This window comes from Rhinolophus sinicus, linkage group LG18 (genome assembly GCF_036562045.2).
Source record: "Rhinolophus sinicus isolate RSC01 linkage group LG18, ASM3656204v1, whole genome shotgun sequence".
Classification (NCBI taxonomy): domain Eukaryota; kingdom Metazoa; phylum Chordata; class Mammalia; order Chiroptera; family Rhinolophidae; genus Rhinolophus; species Rhinolophus sinicus.
In genome coordinates this window covers 16,196,162-16,212,074 of record NC_133767.1, presented here as the reverse complement: position 1 = coordinate 16,212,074, position 15,913 = coordinate 16,196,162, and the positions used below count along the sequence as shown (strand labels likewise).

The 15,913-nt window shown below is 60.5% G+C and overlaps 2 protein-coding genes across 3 annotated transcripts in view; one reads left to right on the top strand and one right to left on the bottom strand.

The window, feature by feature from the left end:
• The first annotated feature begins 1 nt into the window (after position 1).
• PDIA2 (protein disulfide isomerase family A member 2) lies at positions 2–3,256 on the top strand. The gene is made up of 11 exons (XM_019756175.2): positions 2–217; positions 834–1,040; positions 1,122–1,255; positions 1,336–1,473; positions 1,557–1,673; positions 1,775–1,900; positions 1,968–2,165; positions 2,264–2,384; positions 2,464–2,645; positions 2,891–3,004; positions 3,130–3,256. The coding sequence occupies exons 1-11, from the start codon at positions 19–21 to the stop codon at positions 3,172–3,174; spliced, it is 1,581 nt and encodes a 526-aa protein (XP_019611734.2). The 5' UTR covers positions 2–18; the 3' UTR covers positions 3,175–3,256.
• A 379-nt stretch (positions 3,257–3,635) lies between these two features.
• AXIN1 (axin 1) overlaps positions 3,636–15,913 on the bottom strand; it is a 46,107-nt gene continuing 33,829 nt past the window's right edge. The window contains exons 6-11 of one of the 2 annotated variants that reach the window (XM_019756229.2): positions 12,257–12,786; positions 11,466–11,636; positions 9,306–9,551; positions 7,400–7,507; positions 5,506–5,673; positions 3,636–4,539 (exon numbers count right to left, since the gene is read on the bottom strand). In XM_019756229.2, the coding sequence (XP_019611788.2) occupies positions 4,413–4,539; positions 5,506–5,673; positions 7,400–7,507; positions 9,306–9,551; positions 11,466–11,636; positions 12,257–12,786 (1,350 nt within the window). In that variant the 3' untranslated portion in view covers positions 3,636–4,412. The remainder of the gene's footprint in view (positions 4,540–5,505; positions 5,674–7,399; positions 7,508–9,305; positions 9,552–11,465; positions 11,637–12,256; positions 12,787–15,913) is intronic. The other variant, XM_019756230.2, reaches the window with a different exon arrangement.

Below are 15,913 nucleotides of genomic sequence, written 5' to 3'. Positions count from 1 at the left end.
GTGAGCCCTGGCACTGCCATGGACAGCCAGCTTCTGCTTGTGCTGCTGCTGCTGCTGCTCGGGGTCTCAGGCCCACGGGGACAAGAGCCAGGGCCCGGGGGTCCCTCAGAGGAGCCCCCAGAGGAGGAGATCCCTGAGGAGGATGGGATCTTGGTGCTGAACCAGCACACCCTGGGCCTGGCCCTGCGGGAGCACCCTGCCCTGCTGGTGGAGTTCTGTGAGTGCACAGGGTCAGCAGGGCAGGGGCACCCACAGGGGCCGCCCAGTGGGTCCACCCCCCCCACCCCGTGGACCTGGGGGCTTATGCACTTGAGGGGCCTTTGTGGGGCTCCACAGGGCCCCTGAGGCAGAGCCCTGGGGCTGAGCTGGGCCTGGGGGTCCAGCCTAAGCGGGTGGGAGGGGAGGCACAGGTGCAGAGGGAACCCCTCTTTCTGTGAAGGGCCAGATCAAACTCAGGCCTTGCATATTTTTATGTGGCTTTTGAACAACCCTTTAATGTAAAAGCCACTGAGCTGGCAGGTCTCAGCAGGCACTGAGTGGCATATGGCTGGCAGGCCGGCCTCCAGGAGCAGCCACCTGACGATTCTTCTCAAACTCACTGGGTGGTGCTGGCGGCTGCACCCCCAGCTGAGGGGTGTCCGTAGTCTGGTCTCTGGGGCTTAGGCTTGGGGTGGCTGAGGCTCCAGTGGGCCCCTGAAGGAGGGAGGTGTAGATAGGACAGGCTCAGTGCTGGACCTGACTGGCCCCAAGGTCTGCCAGCTCTGGCCAGGCTGGGGCAGGGGCTGCAGCTGGGGCAGTGGAGGCCAGAGGCCACTCACGGCCCTGTCCCCCAGATGCCCCATGGTGTGGGCACTGCAAGGCGCTGGCCCCAGAGTACAGCAAGGCGGCTGCCCTGCTGGCGGCAGAGTCAGCCCAAACCAGGCTGGCCAAAGTGGACGGGCCCGCGGAGCCAGAACTGACCAAGGAGTTTGCTGTAACAGAGTACCCCACGCTCAAGTTCTTCCGTGACGGGAACCGCACACACTCGGAGGAGTACACTGGTGCGGGGGCGAGGGGGCAGGCGTGTGTGGGGTGGCGTGGGGTGAGGCAGGGGCTGGACCCGCTGAGGGGACTCTCCACAGGCCCCCGGGAGGCCAAAGGCATTGCTGAGTGGCTCAGGCGGCGGGTGGGCTCCAGCGCCACGCGGCTGGAGGATGAGGAGAGCACGCAGGCCCTGCTAGATGCCCAGGATGTGGTGGTCATCGGCTTCTTCCAGGTGAGCTGGTGGCCCAGGGGGCCACGCCTGGGGAGCAGAGCCTGTGGCCCCAGCTGGCCTCACAGGTGTGGGCCCCTTAGGACCTACAGGACGAGGACGTGGCTACCTTCCTGGCCCTGGCCCAGGATGCTCTGGACATGACCTTTGGCCTCACTGACCGGCCGCAGCTCTTTCAGAAGTTTGGCCTCACCAAGGACACCGTGGTCCTCTTCAAGAAGGTGGGTCGGTGCTGGGGTGAGGGCTGAGGCGGGGGTTCGGGTCAGCGCTGCGGCTCCTGCTGACCCCCCCTGACGTTGTCCAGTTTGACGAGGGGCGGGCAGACTTCCCAGTGGACGAGGAGCTGGGCCTGGACCAGGGGGATCTGTCCTACTTCCTCCTCACCCACAGCCTGCACCTGGTCACGGAGTACAACAGCGAGGTGAGTGGGGCTGCAGGTGCAGGGGCAGGTGTGGGGTGGGGGTGGGGGAGTAGGAGGGTGACCACAGGAGCTGGCCCCACGAGTCCGCCCTGCCCCTGCAGACGTCCCCTAAGATCTTTGCGGCCAAGATCCTCAACCATCTGCTGCTGTTCATCAACCAGACACTGGCCCCGCATCAGGAGCTGCTGGCGGGCTTCAGGGAGGCGGCTCCCCCGTTCCGGGGGCAGGTACTGGCTGGCCTAGGGGGACGGGTGGTGGCAAAGGCAGTGCACAGTGTGGACTCCCTGCCGGCAGGTGCTGTTCGTGGTGGTGGACGTGGGTGCCGACAACAGCCACGTGCTGCAGTACTTTGGGGTGAAGGCCGAGGAGGCCCCCACCCTGCGCTTCATCAACATGGAGACCACCAAGAAGTACAAACCTGCGGACGGTGGGCCGCTCACTGCAGCCTCGGTCACCGCCTTCTGCCACGCAGTCCTGGGCGGCAAGGTCAAGGTCCGTGCTGGGTCATCCACCCAGGGCGTGGGGTGGGAGCAGGCTGAGCAGGTGGGAGGAGAGATCCCCGGCAAAGCGCCCTGCCCCGCTTTCCCCAGCCCTATCTCCTGAGCCAGGAGGTCCCCCCCGACTGGGACCAGCGACCGGTCAAGACCCTCGTGGGAAAGAATTTCGAGCAGGTGGCTTTTGACGAAACCAAGAATGTGTTTGTCAAGTTTTGTGAGTGTGGAGTGTGGGGGACAGTGGGCGGGTGGGTGGTAGGGGGCCCTGCTGGCCATGCCAACGCCTGCCATCCTAGATGCCCCGTGGTGCACCCACTGCAAAGAGATGGCCCCGGCCTGGGAGGAGCTGGCCGAGAAGTACAAGGACCATGAGGATATCGTCATTGCTGAGCTGGATGCCACAGCCAACGAGCTGGAGGCCTTTACTGTGCACGGCTTCCCCACCCTCAAGTACTTCCCAGCAGGGCCAGGTCGGAAGGTGAGGCAGGTCCCCATCTTCCTTGGTCTGAGTCCTGCAGGTGGAGATGAGGCACGGACCCAGAGGGTGTGACCCCCCAGGGGGTGTGGCCCTGGAGGGTGTGGCCCCTGGGGTGTGGCCTCAGGGCTGGCCCTGGGATGGGGTGTGGACTCAGAGTGCAAGGCTGGGGTGGGTGTGGCCTGGCCTTAGAGGGCGTGGCCTGGCTGGGGCCTGTCCTCCAGACCATCCTGTCTCTCTCCCCTCAGGTGATTGAATACAATAGCGCCAGGGACCTGGAGACCTTCTCCAAGTTCCTGGACAACGGGGGTGAGCTGCCCGCAGAGGAGCCCACGGAAGAAGAGTCCTTAGCCCCCTCCCTGGTGAGTGCCTCTGCCCAAGGTGCCAGGCCTCTGGATAAGTCCTCGGGAAGCACCACCATGGGACTGAGTGGGCAGGGGTGGGCTCAGGGTACAGCTTCCAGCTGCGCCTCTGTGACCCCTTCCAGGAGACACCAGCCAATTCCACCTCGGAGCCCAAGGAAGAGCTGTAGCCGCCCCCACATCAGGGTGGGGAGCCATCACCTCCGGGGCCTGGGAGACTGTGGGCCCTGAATAAAGAGCTTTGGTCCTGGACTGTGTGTGTTTCTTGAGCAGGCCTGGCCCCCTGGCCCTTGGCTTTGGCCAAACCTCAGCCTCCTGGGGCTCGTTCCATATTGGATGGGGCCCAGCCCTTGCCCCCAGCGCTCAGTGGATCCCTGGCTTGGGTATGGGTCTGGGTCCCCACCTGGGCAGGAAAAGGGGGGAGGGAACACGCTGTTGCTGCCAGCTTTAGCCACTCCCTCTCCAGAGCTGGCATGGCTCCACAAGCACCCCACCCCCGAGCCCGTCCTTTGCTGCTGAGTAGCCAGGCCAGGCTACAGGAGACCGGCCACTCGTGCCAGAAGCTGGCCGAGGATGGCGTACCCACCTGCCAGGCACTACCCACAGAAGACTGGTACACTCCACAGCGAGGGAAGGTTCAAAAATGGTTTTATTTCATTATTATCCAAGTACCTTTGAAAAGATAATTGTACAAGTCAGCGCATGAAAAATGGGCTGGGGCAGCCCCCTGCTGGCCCTGGCCTGAGAAATGTACATATTTACATGGGCCCTTAGAAAGGCGGGGCCCGGACCCGCTGAGCCGGGGCTGTGGAAACTGAGGGTGGAGAGGGGACACCCAGGTGCCCCGTCGCCGGGTCCACACAGTGGCAGGCAAGAGACAAGCTGTGTTGAAGGCACTCGGTGACATGTACAATTTAGAGCCCCCCTGCCCCAGGCCCCCGTATGCCAGGCCTGGGCTGGGCCTGACCAGGGCAGGGTATGACGGGCGAGTCCAGGAGGCAGAAGCAGATCCTGTGGTGTAAGCACCCTGGCAGGGAGGTGTCAGGGGGTGGGCCCATGGTTAGCAGCAGGGGGCCGCTGGGGAGGGTCATCGTGGTGGCCCCATGGTGGGCTCCCTGCTGGGTGGAGTCTCAGAGTATGGCTGCGGGGAGCAAAGTGGATGGCCCCCTCTTCGTCAGCAGCGGACAGACGCCTGTGGGACCACTCAGCGGGACCCCCGCTCACCTGGACACAGACAGACCAAAGGGGAGGGCGGCTCCAGGGCGGGCAGCCCCTGGCCTCCCGCCGGAGCTGTGTGTTGGCACACACGTGAGAGCACCTGGCACGGCACGGCGCGTCCTGGCTCCCGGAGTGGCTCCCCCACGCCTGCTGCCACAGGCCCCGCCTGGTGCAGAGGCGGGGCTGCCGCTCAGTCCACCTTCTCCACTTTGCCAATGATCTTCTCCTCGAAGACAGGCAGGACGGCCTCGTCTTCCCGAACCTCCTCGAACACCACTCCACAGTCAAACTCGTCACTCACTTTCTTGAAGTAGTATCTGGGGGGAGGGGGGGAGAGGGGGGGTGCGAGAGATGAGGGCCTGTCCACTCCTCTCCTGCCCACACCCCCACACCCTTGGGGTCTCCCAACCTCCTAGCCGGGTGGCCCCAGGTTCCCACACATGCACAGCACTTGGCAGCCACGCGCCAGGCACATGCAGGGCACACAGGCTGGTTCTTCCTGGTGCCCATTTGCCAGACAGTTGACAGTGAACAGCACACGGACCTCGTGTGGGGTCCCCTGCCCTGGCTTCTAAGGTGCTATGGGGGAGCAAGGGGCAGGTTTGGGGTTTGTTTCCTAAGGGCCGAGCCTGTCATCTCCATCGGGGTAATGTGCCCCTACTAAGGCCCCAGCAGAGGCCAATGGAACCCAGGCCCTCCTCCAGTGGCCACATCCTCCCAAGGGCACTTTCTCGTCATTCAGCGGCTAGAGGAAACCACCCACCGGAGGCCACCGTGGGCTGACCCCAGCTGAGACCTCATCTGCCCCCTGCTCCCCCTACAGTGCTCGCTCAGGAGCCTCCAGGGGCTGGTCTCAGGATCGCAGGGCCAATCAGCCCACAGCCGACGCTGGGAAAGAGGTCTGGACCCTTGGAAGGGGAGCCCTGGCTTCCACATCCGGTAAAAATGGCTGAGTTAGGAGGCTGGAAACAAGGCCCACCCAGGGTAGACCAGTATGGGGACCGACAGACCACAGTGTTTGGGCCTGTTCCGCCACCTTTAAAGCAACGACTGTCCAGACCCCTTGGAAGCCTGGAGGCCTCAGTCATGGCACTGGGAGTTCGGGCTGGGAGCCCCAAGGCCGCCCACGCCTCACACATCCAGAGGTTCCCGCTAGCAGCTCAGGGTTGGGTGAGTAAGGGGGGGAACAGGGATCAGATGAGATGAGAACAGGGCGGAACAGGACACACACTGTCTTCTGGGCAGGGTGCCTGCGACCACAGACCCCAGCCCTTCACTCTTACCTGTAGTTGCCTTTCTTGGTAAGCAGCTCCTTGAACTGGCCCAGGGTGACGGCACGGCCCCTCACCAGGGTCCGGTAGGGGATGGGCTCCCCGCAGAAGTAGTAGGCCACGACGATGCTGTCACACGTCTGGGTGCTCCCGCCTCCCGCTTTCCTCTGTGATTTCATCCTGGAGGCAAAGACGCAGCAGTGATTGCTGGGCTCAGGGTTCCACGGGGCACCCCACAGGGGCCTCAAGCCTTGGGCTCCCCAGTAAACGACGGGGCAGGGCCTGCAGGGGTGAGTGGCAGTTCACTCAGAAACGTCCTGCATCCACAAGTCCCTGCGCCCACCCCACCTGCACAGTGCCATCCAACTCCCGGGGCCCTCGCCACGCACACTGGTTCAACCCAGGGCTCCAGCTCTGCAGCAAACCCACGCACCAAGGCACACAGTGTGACGCCCGCTCATCTCCCACCCCGTCTGCCCCACACTGCACAGTGCCTGGGCTTGCCCGCTGCCCTCCTCTGCCTACTGGAAAGCCCCGGGTCTCACTGAGGCCTGAGCTGGCCGGCAGGTAGCACCCTGACCCAGAACACATGAAAGTGGGCAGACAGGCTTCTCAGGGCTGGAACCCACGGTGGATCCCTCCACCTCGCTTTCAAGGTGGCCGGGCCACTGGAACCAATGCAGCCCCCGCCTCTAGACTGGCTACTATTTGTACCTTAGTAAACCCTACAGCCTCAAATTTTAAAAACATCTGAAGGCCAGGGATTGGCCAAACAGAACTGTGATGGATCTTGAAATGGACCTGCCCTATAGCAGAGAACCTGTCCAGAGACCAGAGGCAGCGGCCAGCCAGACTTCCAGAGAGCGGTGTGAGGCCAACACCCTCTCCTTTCTGCCCAGGTGGGATCAGCCCCCATCCTGATGGGCGCTGAACAGCAGCTCTTTCTGGGACAGGCAGTACTCCCTCTGTTCCCCAGCGTCCCTGGTCCCTGCGACTGCTCTGGAGGAGTCTGGGTACATGTGGGTACAGCCCTTGTCCCCGCCAGCGAGGCGAGGCAGGAAGCTTCCTGTGCCAGCGTCATGCCAGGAAGGCCATGTGAGCTCACTGGGGACCCTCCCGGCCCTGGTGCTCCTTGGCACACACCGTGCAGTCACCTCATCTGCGTGGCTGTGCACTCGAGCCAGGCTCCCTGACGCCTGCTTTCCTTCCCTTAGTCCTGCAACCTCAAACCCCACTTGTTCCGGGAGTCCAGCTGGGGGGTCCTGAGTGGGCCTGTTCTCCACAGAAGGGAAGCAGTGACTGGGTAGCGAAGCTCTGAGCTGGCTGACGTCTGAGGTGAGCCTGGTGAGGGCTGAGGTGGGGGACCCCCTTCTGCTCTGTCTCGAGCAGAAGTGCAGGGATGAGGAGGTGGCCACCATTGTCTGCATATGGCCTGTTGGTCCCTAAACAACCACCCTGTTCCACGTGTGCCTGGGAGCAGATACATCCAACGTGAGCACAAAGCCAGGCTCGCTGTACGCACAGCGCCGGGCACACACGCACCACAGGTGCTGACGCCTCCAGTCGGCAGCATGTCAGGGGAATCACGGCTGCAGCCCTGACCCTGTGACGTCCCAAGGCCCGGCTGGAAAGCTCGGGAAAGTGAAAGAAGGCGGGATGTGTGGTCAGAGTGGAGGAGGCAGAGCAGACCTCCTCTCTGGCCTGTTGGTCATTTGTCACCACGTGGACGGTCAGTGTCCCCGTTGATGGAGAGACAGGAAGGAAAGGCCTGTGGGCAGCTGGCAGCCCCAGCTCTTCCCGTGCGATGCCCAGGCTCCCGCCCTCGGAACAGCAGCTGCTCCTCGAGGCCTGGCCCACAGCGAGGGCTGGGTGGGCAGTGCGGGAAGGCCCGCGGGGGCGCACGTACTCTGTCTCGGAGAGCTCCATGTCGGACACCGCTGGCACCACGCTCAGCATGGGCGTGCACGCCGGCCTGACGCAAGAGCGCCCGCGCTGGATGACCTCCTGCACATACCTAGGGAACAACCGCGTCAGTGAGCCCCGCAGGCCTGGGGCAGGACCGCCTCCACTCCTAGGTGACAACGAGGTGACAGACAGCGGGCGGAGCAGGGACTCCTCAAGAGGGTCCATCAGCATCACGCCAGGCTCCCACTGTGTGAGACGGGCAAGATACCAAACCCCCTCCTGGGTGGTGGAGCTGCCAGGACCAGCCAAGAAACGGAAGCTGCCTGCATCGTTCCCAGGTCCCTGATGGCTCGTTCGGCCAGAGCCCTCGGGCTCCCTGGCACACACTTGGGGAAACCCTCATGTGAGGTGCTAGGATCCTGTCACTTCATCCACACGCAAGGGGACCTGCCTGTGGCCTCCTCCCTGGGGGCGCGGCTCTTCCCACTTGGCGCTCTGACACAAGCCCAGGTCCTGGAGCGCGGTCACTGCTCTGCTGGCAGCGGCCAGTCCTGCCCCGGGGCTCACTGCCCAGCGGCTCCCCTCCAAGTGGCCATCCACCCTGGGCATGCGCTGTGCGGCTCTTAGAGTGATTTCTGCTCTGACTGCCCTGGTGGGGGTCACCCCACGAGGAGTGTGGGGAGGTCCAGCACCCCCACTGCCGCCTCCAGACCTTTGCTCTGTGGACGTTTTCAAAGAGCCCTGGACCCATGACACATGCAGACGCCAGTCACTGGCCGAAACCCCACAGGTGGCTTAAAACAAAACACACTGTTGTGAGGGGCCCGCTGGGTACTGTCGAGAAGAGGGGACGCGAGCCCTGCCCCAAAGAGATCGAGGCAAACGCGAAGTCCCAGGAAGCTCCTGGCAGAAGAGCTCCTGCCCTTGTGCCCCGGCCCCTCCCCAGGCTGCCCTCCACTGCCCTCCTGCCGCCAGGTCACAGGCCTCCTGCAGCCGCCTGGCTCTACGCTGCGTGAACAAGACCACGAGGTAAGACAGTGGGCTGGAAACATGGTCACTTTCAGTGACCGGGGGATACACTCGGGCCCCCAGCTGTGCCCGACGAGATGCACGCTGGGCCGAGCCCACACCCTGACTTCGTCTTCCCCACAGCAACAAGGCTCCCCACACAGGGAGGCCCACGGGAAGCAGGCCGGACCCCAGATGACCGAAGACTTGGTGAGGGGAACCGGGAACGTCTGAGAAACTGGCCGCGATGCCAGGCCCGTAAGAACTAGATTCCCGGCCCCTCAGAGACCCTGACTGCCTGCGGGTTCCAATGAATCAGCATGTCAGGGACAAGGGACCTCAAGGCCCAGCTGAAAGGCTCAGGGAAGCCACACTTAGGGCTGGGGAGAAGGCCTGCCACCCACAAGTGGGTGGTCTCCCTGTTCCCCACGGGGAGAGACAAAGGCCTGGCCTGAGGCCACAGTGGCAGCAGGCACCGTTTAGGGCTCCCCTTCGTGTAGCTGTGAAGGGAGGCGGCTAGGACCTCCGGAACCAACCTCTCTGAGCTCAGCCTGCACAGCAGCTAGTGGTGGCCCAACTGAGTGACCTCCAGCAGTTCCACGCCATGGAGGGAACCCCACAGCCTCCCCCGAAGGCCGGGGCGAGTGCACGCTCACAAGCAGAACAGGCGTGACCAGGGGAAGGGCACGCTCGCCTTCCCCGGGCAGTGTAATGACCGCCTGCCCCCCTAGGCCTTGGTCGCCCAGCAGGGCCGTGTGGAAGGAGGAGCCCGGGACGCTGTGGGGCGCCCAGCGTGGTTCTACGTGTGAACCTCAGGCATTGGGGAGCTCCACCCCAAAGCAGAGCCATGGCACCTGGAGGGTCCTGGATGGGCACCGGCCCTCCTCTGTCCCCCGTACCTCTGCTTCGAGGGCACCTTGCTGGCTCTCTTCTCTTCCTCCTCCAGACGCCTCCGGGCTTCCTCCAGCTGTGTCAGAGGGTTGGGGGCCGGGTTGGGGGGCATTGTGGGGTCCTGAATGAAGAGGTGGGAAGGCTGGACAGAGTTGCGGAGCTGCGCGCTGACCCAGGGGTGCACGGCCCCAGGACGTTCTATGGACAAGGGCCTGGAGCTCTCGTGAGTCTGCTGCTTCTTCACCCCAGAAGACCTTGGGAGCAAGAGAACAGATATGGCAGCAAATGAACCCCCGGCCACAGGCAGGCACCAGGAGCCGGGCAGAGCCAGCAGAGGCACGTGCGGCCCTGACACCTGGGGCAGGTGTGCCCTGGCCACGGAAGCCATGTGAACGTCAGCAATTTCCTCCTCTCCCGCGTGACACCGGCATTCCTTGCTCACATACTTCTTTTTTTGTAACTTATTTTTAATAGCTTTATTGAAATATAAATCATATCCTATACAAAGTCTGTTTTAAAAAAAAGTTTACTACTTAAAAAAATGCTTTGATATCAAAGTAAATGCTCTTTATGAAAAATCCGAAATACATAGGAAATTCAAAGAAAAAAATATAAATAATCCATAATATCCTAATTTAGAAATAGCCAATCTCAGAACATTGGTCTATTTCTTTTCCTATTAAAAATACTTAACACACTCTGCATAACTATACACAATTTTTCCTAATTTTTCCCCTCGATGTGGTATCATGCCTTTCCCTTTGGTTAAATACTAAGAATTTGCTTTATACTTGTGCCACAGCCATTACTCAACTGCTGGGTGGAATGTGAGTGAAAACGTCAGTTTCTCTCAGCTACAGTTAGAAAGTGGGTCTCAGTACCAGGAGCAGAGATGAGGAAACCCGAGGTCCCCCTGGGAAGGTGGCTGGCCCAGTGCTCTCGTGACGCAAGAACTGCCCAAGGAAAGGTACCGTGGGGGGAGTGGGCTCTTTCTCCTAAAATGCCCCCCAAAGCCAGCCCCATCTCCCTGCCCCCAACGCTGCCCCCTCCAGTCTCCTACACCCCCATTTCCCCACCCCTCACTCCCTGTCCCCCGCCCCCATCTGACCTGTCTTATGTAAGAACAAGGGCAGAAGCCAGAGGGTCTGGTGGACACTGAAGACCATAAATTAAAGAAGCCCAGCTGACAGCAGGAGCCTCCGAACCTGGGAAGCTACTTGTAGACATGCCTCTTACTCCTCAGCCACAGAAATCCTGTTTGGGGTGGGACGACCAGACAGGACAGACCCATTCCTTGTGAAAACCCACAAGAGAGAGATCCAGAAAAGCCGAGAATCGACCTCACCGCAAGCAGGACAGGAGAGCGGCTCCTCAAGAGAAGCCCTCACCAGGACAAGCTGTGTGGCTGCAAAGGGGTCTGGACACTGGTGGGGGGCTTTTCCCAAGGTCAGGGAAGTCTGAGGCTGAGCAAGGAGGGACGGCCCGCCCACTGATGGGCAGATGCCACCAGTGCCAGGCCTGTTGGTCCCTAGGTGTCACTGCTTCGGGCCCAGCTCCATCTAAGCCGACCCCGTCCACCCTATAATGGACTGAGCAAGCAGGGCAGTGGGCTTGTCTGGGGCGGCGTGGTTCCAGACTCCCAGAGCTGCCTCTGGCCCTGTGCGGCCACCCAGAGCTCGGAGGGACGCAGATTAAACGAGCCCCTTCCCCCACCGACCCTGAGGGGACGACCAGGTGCACACACAAGACGCCTCCCACAGCCCCGTCTGCTGCCGCGGTGCCTGTGGTCATTCTCACATGGAAGCGTCGCCACCCTACAAATCACCTCATCTCATGGGAGCAGCTGTGTGACAGCAGCCACCTCCGCGCCGCGGGGGCAGCAGGAAGAGGAGCTCACAGAGAGAGGGGCACGGTGACTTCAGACTGACCTCACCGGAGGGCACTGCTGCCCAGGACACTGCAGCTGCGTCCAGGACCCCACCCCACCCGATCCACACAGGGAGGCGTCAACAGGCCCACGCTGCGATGGGCTGGACCTGATTCCTCTGAATTCTTGCTTCCACTGCACATGGTTTGCAGTAAGACGGTGGGTGGGGCCATGCCACGCCACACAGGACCCTGGGAGGGCAGCTCTCGAGCCGGCCGGCGCTGGCACCGGCGCCACTTACCCGTGGCCGGCCTTCCGGTGCCGGCTGATCTCCTTCTCCCCCTCAATGATCCACTGCATGATCTTCTGGTTCTTCTCTGCGTCCTCCGATGAGCCGGGCACCTCGGCGCTGCCACTCTTCCCCGACTCGGCCTTCTTGGCATTTCGTTTGGAGGTCGTGCCGGCCTTCCCGCTGCAAAAGCCAAGACCGGGGAGTCACCCACTGACTTTACCTGGCTCGTCACTGGACGGCTGGCCACCTGTGCTCCGCCCCCGATGGCTCCCTGAACTTGGAGTCCTTGGCAAAGTGGTGTGTTTTACGGGCTCTGGGGTTGTCTGGGGTTGTTTCCGGTGGCTCCACAGCAGGAAATGAAAGAAGGAGTCCAGGCAGCACAGGCTGGGAAGGCTAGCGCTAAGGGTCAGCTGCAGCACTGGCCCAGCCCGGGGCACCTGCCTGGCGGAGGCACGCAGAGCCTGGCCACCCCAGCTCCCCGACACTGCCCTCTGAAATGGGTCTTCATCCAACCACCCTTCCAGGCTGGAGCCCGAGCCAGCCCGCCAGCCCAAGCAGAAGCCTGGCGCCTGAGCCCCTGACCACCACAAGCCTGCAGCCTCCGCAGCTGACCTTGGTCTAAAGACTTTTAAAGGGGAATTCTGGCCTAGAACACTGGACAGAATCCGTAGGAGACACGGCCTCTCATGGTGACCCCTTCCTCCCTGGGAAGACACGTGCCCCTCAGAGACACAAGCCCAGGGGCGAAGAACCCGCAGCCCCGATCTCAAAGCACAGCTCCGACCACCGCTGACACTCACCTGTGGGCCAGGCTGTCGCTGGCATTGGGGGCAGCACCCACGCTCTCCAGGTGGCTTCGGGGCTTGCCCGTGTGGCTGTGCAGCTCCACGCCCCACGCGAAGCTGCTCTGCGTCCGGCGGGGGGCCTCGGCCTCAGCCGGCTCCTTGGGCCTGGCCATACCGTGGTGACTGTGGTGGTGGCTGTGCCTGTGGACGTGCAGACCGACCGCTTCCAGCTTCGCCCCCGACTTGGGCACGTGCTTCCCGTGTCCCAGGGCTGCAGTGCCCAGCACCCCCGACAGCTTCGGCATGTGTGCGCTGTCAGGGGAGCGGTGGCCCGGCCCCGGCGACTGGCAGCCGGGCGTCCTCATGACGCGCTGCACGTGCTCGTCCAGGATGCTCTCGGGATTCTCCTCGTGCGCGTCCCGCAGCCCTGAGCAGCCCACGTCTGAGTAGCGGGGTGGGAAGTGGTGCCAGGCGGGGGCCGAAGGCAGCTTGTGACTAGTGCCCGGGGGGGCAGAGGACATATCCCCTTCCTCGCCTTCTTCTTCCTGTAGGGACAAGGCCACATGTTACTTCGCAGCACGGCCACACCAAGGAAACCTCACGTAGGGAGACAAACAACAAACAACTGGACATAGAGGCAGCTTGGCCGTGTTGTGTCCTAGGGGTCAGGAGCCCTGAGCCTAGGACGAGGCAGGGCCAGGAGAGATACCGGGGTGCTGCCTGACTCCCAAACGGCTCCCAGAGCCTTTTCTGTCCCTGCTGATCCCCGAGCACGCGTGGCCGGCTCTCCGCGGGCTGCGCTGCAGGACGGGCCCTGACGGGATGAGGACCGGGAGCTGTCCTCACCCACAAGTGTGCAAGCACACGCGACCGACATGCGCCCACGATTCAGGGGCTACGCCAGGGCGGTCGGGACCACACAGCATCCTCTGACCGGGTTTAGTTTTATTTTACGTTTTTCAGTAAAGATTTCTGTTTTCTTTCAGTTGAATTTTCTTATTCCTCAATTTTATGGCCATAGTTTCCATTCTATTTTCAAAGGGAGCATCACCCCAGTACAGAAGAACTTGTTTTTGTTTATTTATCTTATTTGTTTTGTGATAAATTCTCACTAATTGAATTTTATGCAATTCTCTAAGAGTTAACATAACCGTATCCGTGAACGTAAACATGTGATCACTTTGACTCAAAAAGATACACCTCATATTTATTTTCTCACCTTACCGAATTGTCCAAACCAGAATAATGTTGAGTAAATTTGGTAATAACTGAAAAGAGGGGCGACGAAGCTACGCCTGCACTTTCATGTCAACAGATCTCCAAAAGTTTACCACAAAATTTCTCACTGATGCAAAAGTATGTAAATGCCATTAGAACAGGCGATCAGCTGCGGGTACCTCAATCTGGGTTCAGGGTAGAACATGGCACCGAAGAGGACAGAGGGCGAGCGAAGAGGACAGACAGACAGAGGGAGAACGCACCTCCTCCTGATATAGCTGGGGGCCACCTTGGCAGAGACTCAGACCCCTGGGCTCCCGCACCCCATTCGTGCTCCCATCCGACCCGTCTGCATTGCAGGGCTGACGGACCAGGGACTCGGGGACTCTTCGCTGGGAATCTTCCCAGGGCACAGAAAGTACTGAAGCTACTGACACCCCTAAGGCAGCGGCCAGCAAGAGGGAACCTCTGAACCCGAGAGGTGATGGGAGGCAAACCTGGGGCTGAGATCCAGTTTTTCTTCCCAGCTCTGCATATGTAGAAATTCAATCTTAGGGTTTTGAAACGTTATCGATTTACTTAACTGTGCAGCTAATAGCTAAAAATAGTTCATTTTTTTCCTTTGCTTTTATTTTCTAAATTTTACAATAAAGTAAGTTATTTAAAAATTCTGTAGTTAGCCTTTCCCAGATAGCGTGATTTATGTAGATTACAAAATCAGACACGATAACAGACTGCATTGCCAGCTGCCGGGCAGTGTGCCATACCCAAGGACTAAGGGACACGTGTGGGAGCAAACCTGCTGGAGCAGCTGCAGGCCTGAGCACGTGACCTGGGATGCCAGCACTTGTGGCCGGAGGCCACCGCAGGCCACTGCACGTGGCAGCCCACCTGAGCCTGACGCCTTGTGCCTGCCAATAAGGTCCTGAATCGATAATGGGGACACACAAGGGGCTATTCATTGGAACACGTCTGTCAAAGAACACGGCTGGAGCTTAGCGGCTGGATCCAGCCCCTCCCCTGAGAGCTGGTGGTGGCTCCAGGCACAGCCACCCTGCACCTGCCAGGGACGCCACGGAGAGAAAAAGTCCGAGATTCAAGCATCAGAAAAGCACACTGAATACCCACAGCCACAGCTGCCTTCACCATGTCTCGCCCGAAATGTTGCCCGGCCAGGACCCCAGGCACGCCACCGAGCCAAGACTAAAAACTTAACAGAACAACCACGACAGCTCAATCCTACAGCACGAAGGCGGTGAAGTCTTCCTCAGGCTTCTTTCATGAAACGTTACACACGTTATTGCATGAGCACATTTGTTTTAAGGGTTGTTAACGGTGACATGCTCAGGGCAACCCCTACACAAAGAGCGCCAACGGTGCCTATGGAAATGCTGTGCGGAACAAATGACGCCAGCTTTGTCACAACACGCAAATCGGGATTTAGCTCCTGCTAACATATTCCACATTTCATGGCAACTGTTCCCTATATTTGTTCAAAGAAGGCTATTAGAATGTGGAAACTATGCTCCTAACCATTCCTTCATTATTCGCTAAGGCCTCTGATGGACCCTGAGGAAGAGCTGGACTCCGCGAATGCACCCCGGGTGTCCTCGACTTCCAGCCGACGGCCTGGCTGCACCCCAGCGCTGAGAGCCGCTCCCTCCAGGTCCATGAAGGCTCACCCTTGCCTTTGCTAGGACCTGGCATGGCAGGTGCCCTGTCACACTGCAGATCGCTGAATGTGGGGACTGTGGAGGATAGCTGGTTGGCACGTGCCAAGCCCTCAAGCTGGCACCTGCTCTGCCCACCTGAGGATCGCCCAATCACCAAGAGGGAGGGAGAGGAGAGGATGCTGGTAAGAAAAATGTACACGTGTGTGTGCACAAGTGCTTAAAAATACTTTCATGCAATTTCCTTCCTGGAGAGCACCACCATCTGGCTATTTATCTCACTCTCAGGTCTGCCTTCCTGTCCCCACCATGAATCCCAAGTTCTGACAAGCGATTTGAAATCTGCCTGCTGTCTCGATGTGAGGGAAAGACGGGGGGAGCCAGGCGCCTTGGTTGGAAGGCGGGTGCGATGGAAGGGAGCTCTGGAACTCAGGACAGCAGCTGCAGGGCGCAGCCAGCAGGACTCCTGGCATACGGTGTCAGGGTGGGCAAGAAAACAGACTGCCAGGTGCGACCACCTGCCGTACCCCACATCTACAATTACGCAGTGTGCACACAGCTCACCTGGAGACATGTAAAGTGAGAGCAGGCCCCTCCCATGGGGTCTGAGGAGGGCTCAGGTTCCGTATTTTAAACAGAAACATCAGAGGACCGGGGGAGAAAGAATTCCTTCGATAAACATCACATTTGTGAGTTTCAGGTATTGGGCATGAAATACCAAGAAGAGAAGGGAAGATACCCACGAACTTGGTGGTGACCATTTACCTCCAGCAGGGGGAATTCC

What these genes read in the sequence shown, in the direction of transcription:
- PDIA2 (XM_019756175.2), top strand. Translation starts at nt 19, where the DNA reads ATGGACAGCCAGCTTCTGCTTGTGCTGCTGCTGCTGCTGCTCGGGGTC. An exon ending in TGGTCATCGGCTTCTTCCAG is followed by an intron (nt 1,256 to 1,335) that starts GTGAGCTGGTGG and finishes TGGGCCCCTTAG; the next exon opens with GACCTACAGGACGAGGACGT. An exon ending in CAGCAGGGCCAGGTCGGAAG is followed by an intron (nt 2,646 to 2,890) that starts GTGAGGCAGGTC and finishes CTCTCCCCTCAG; the next exon opens with GTGATTGAATACAATAGCGC.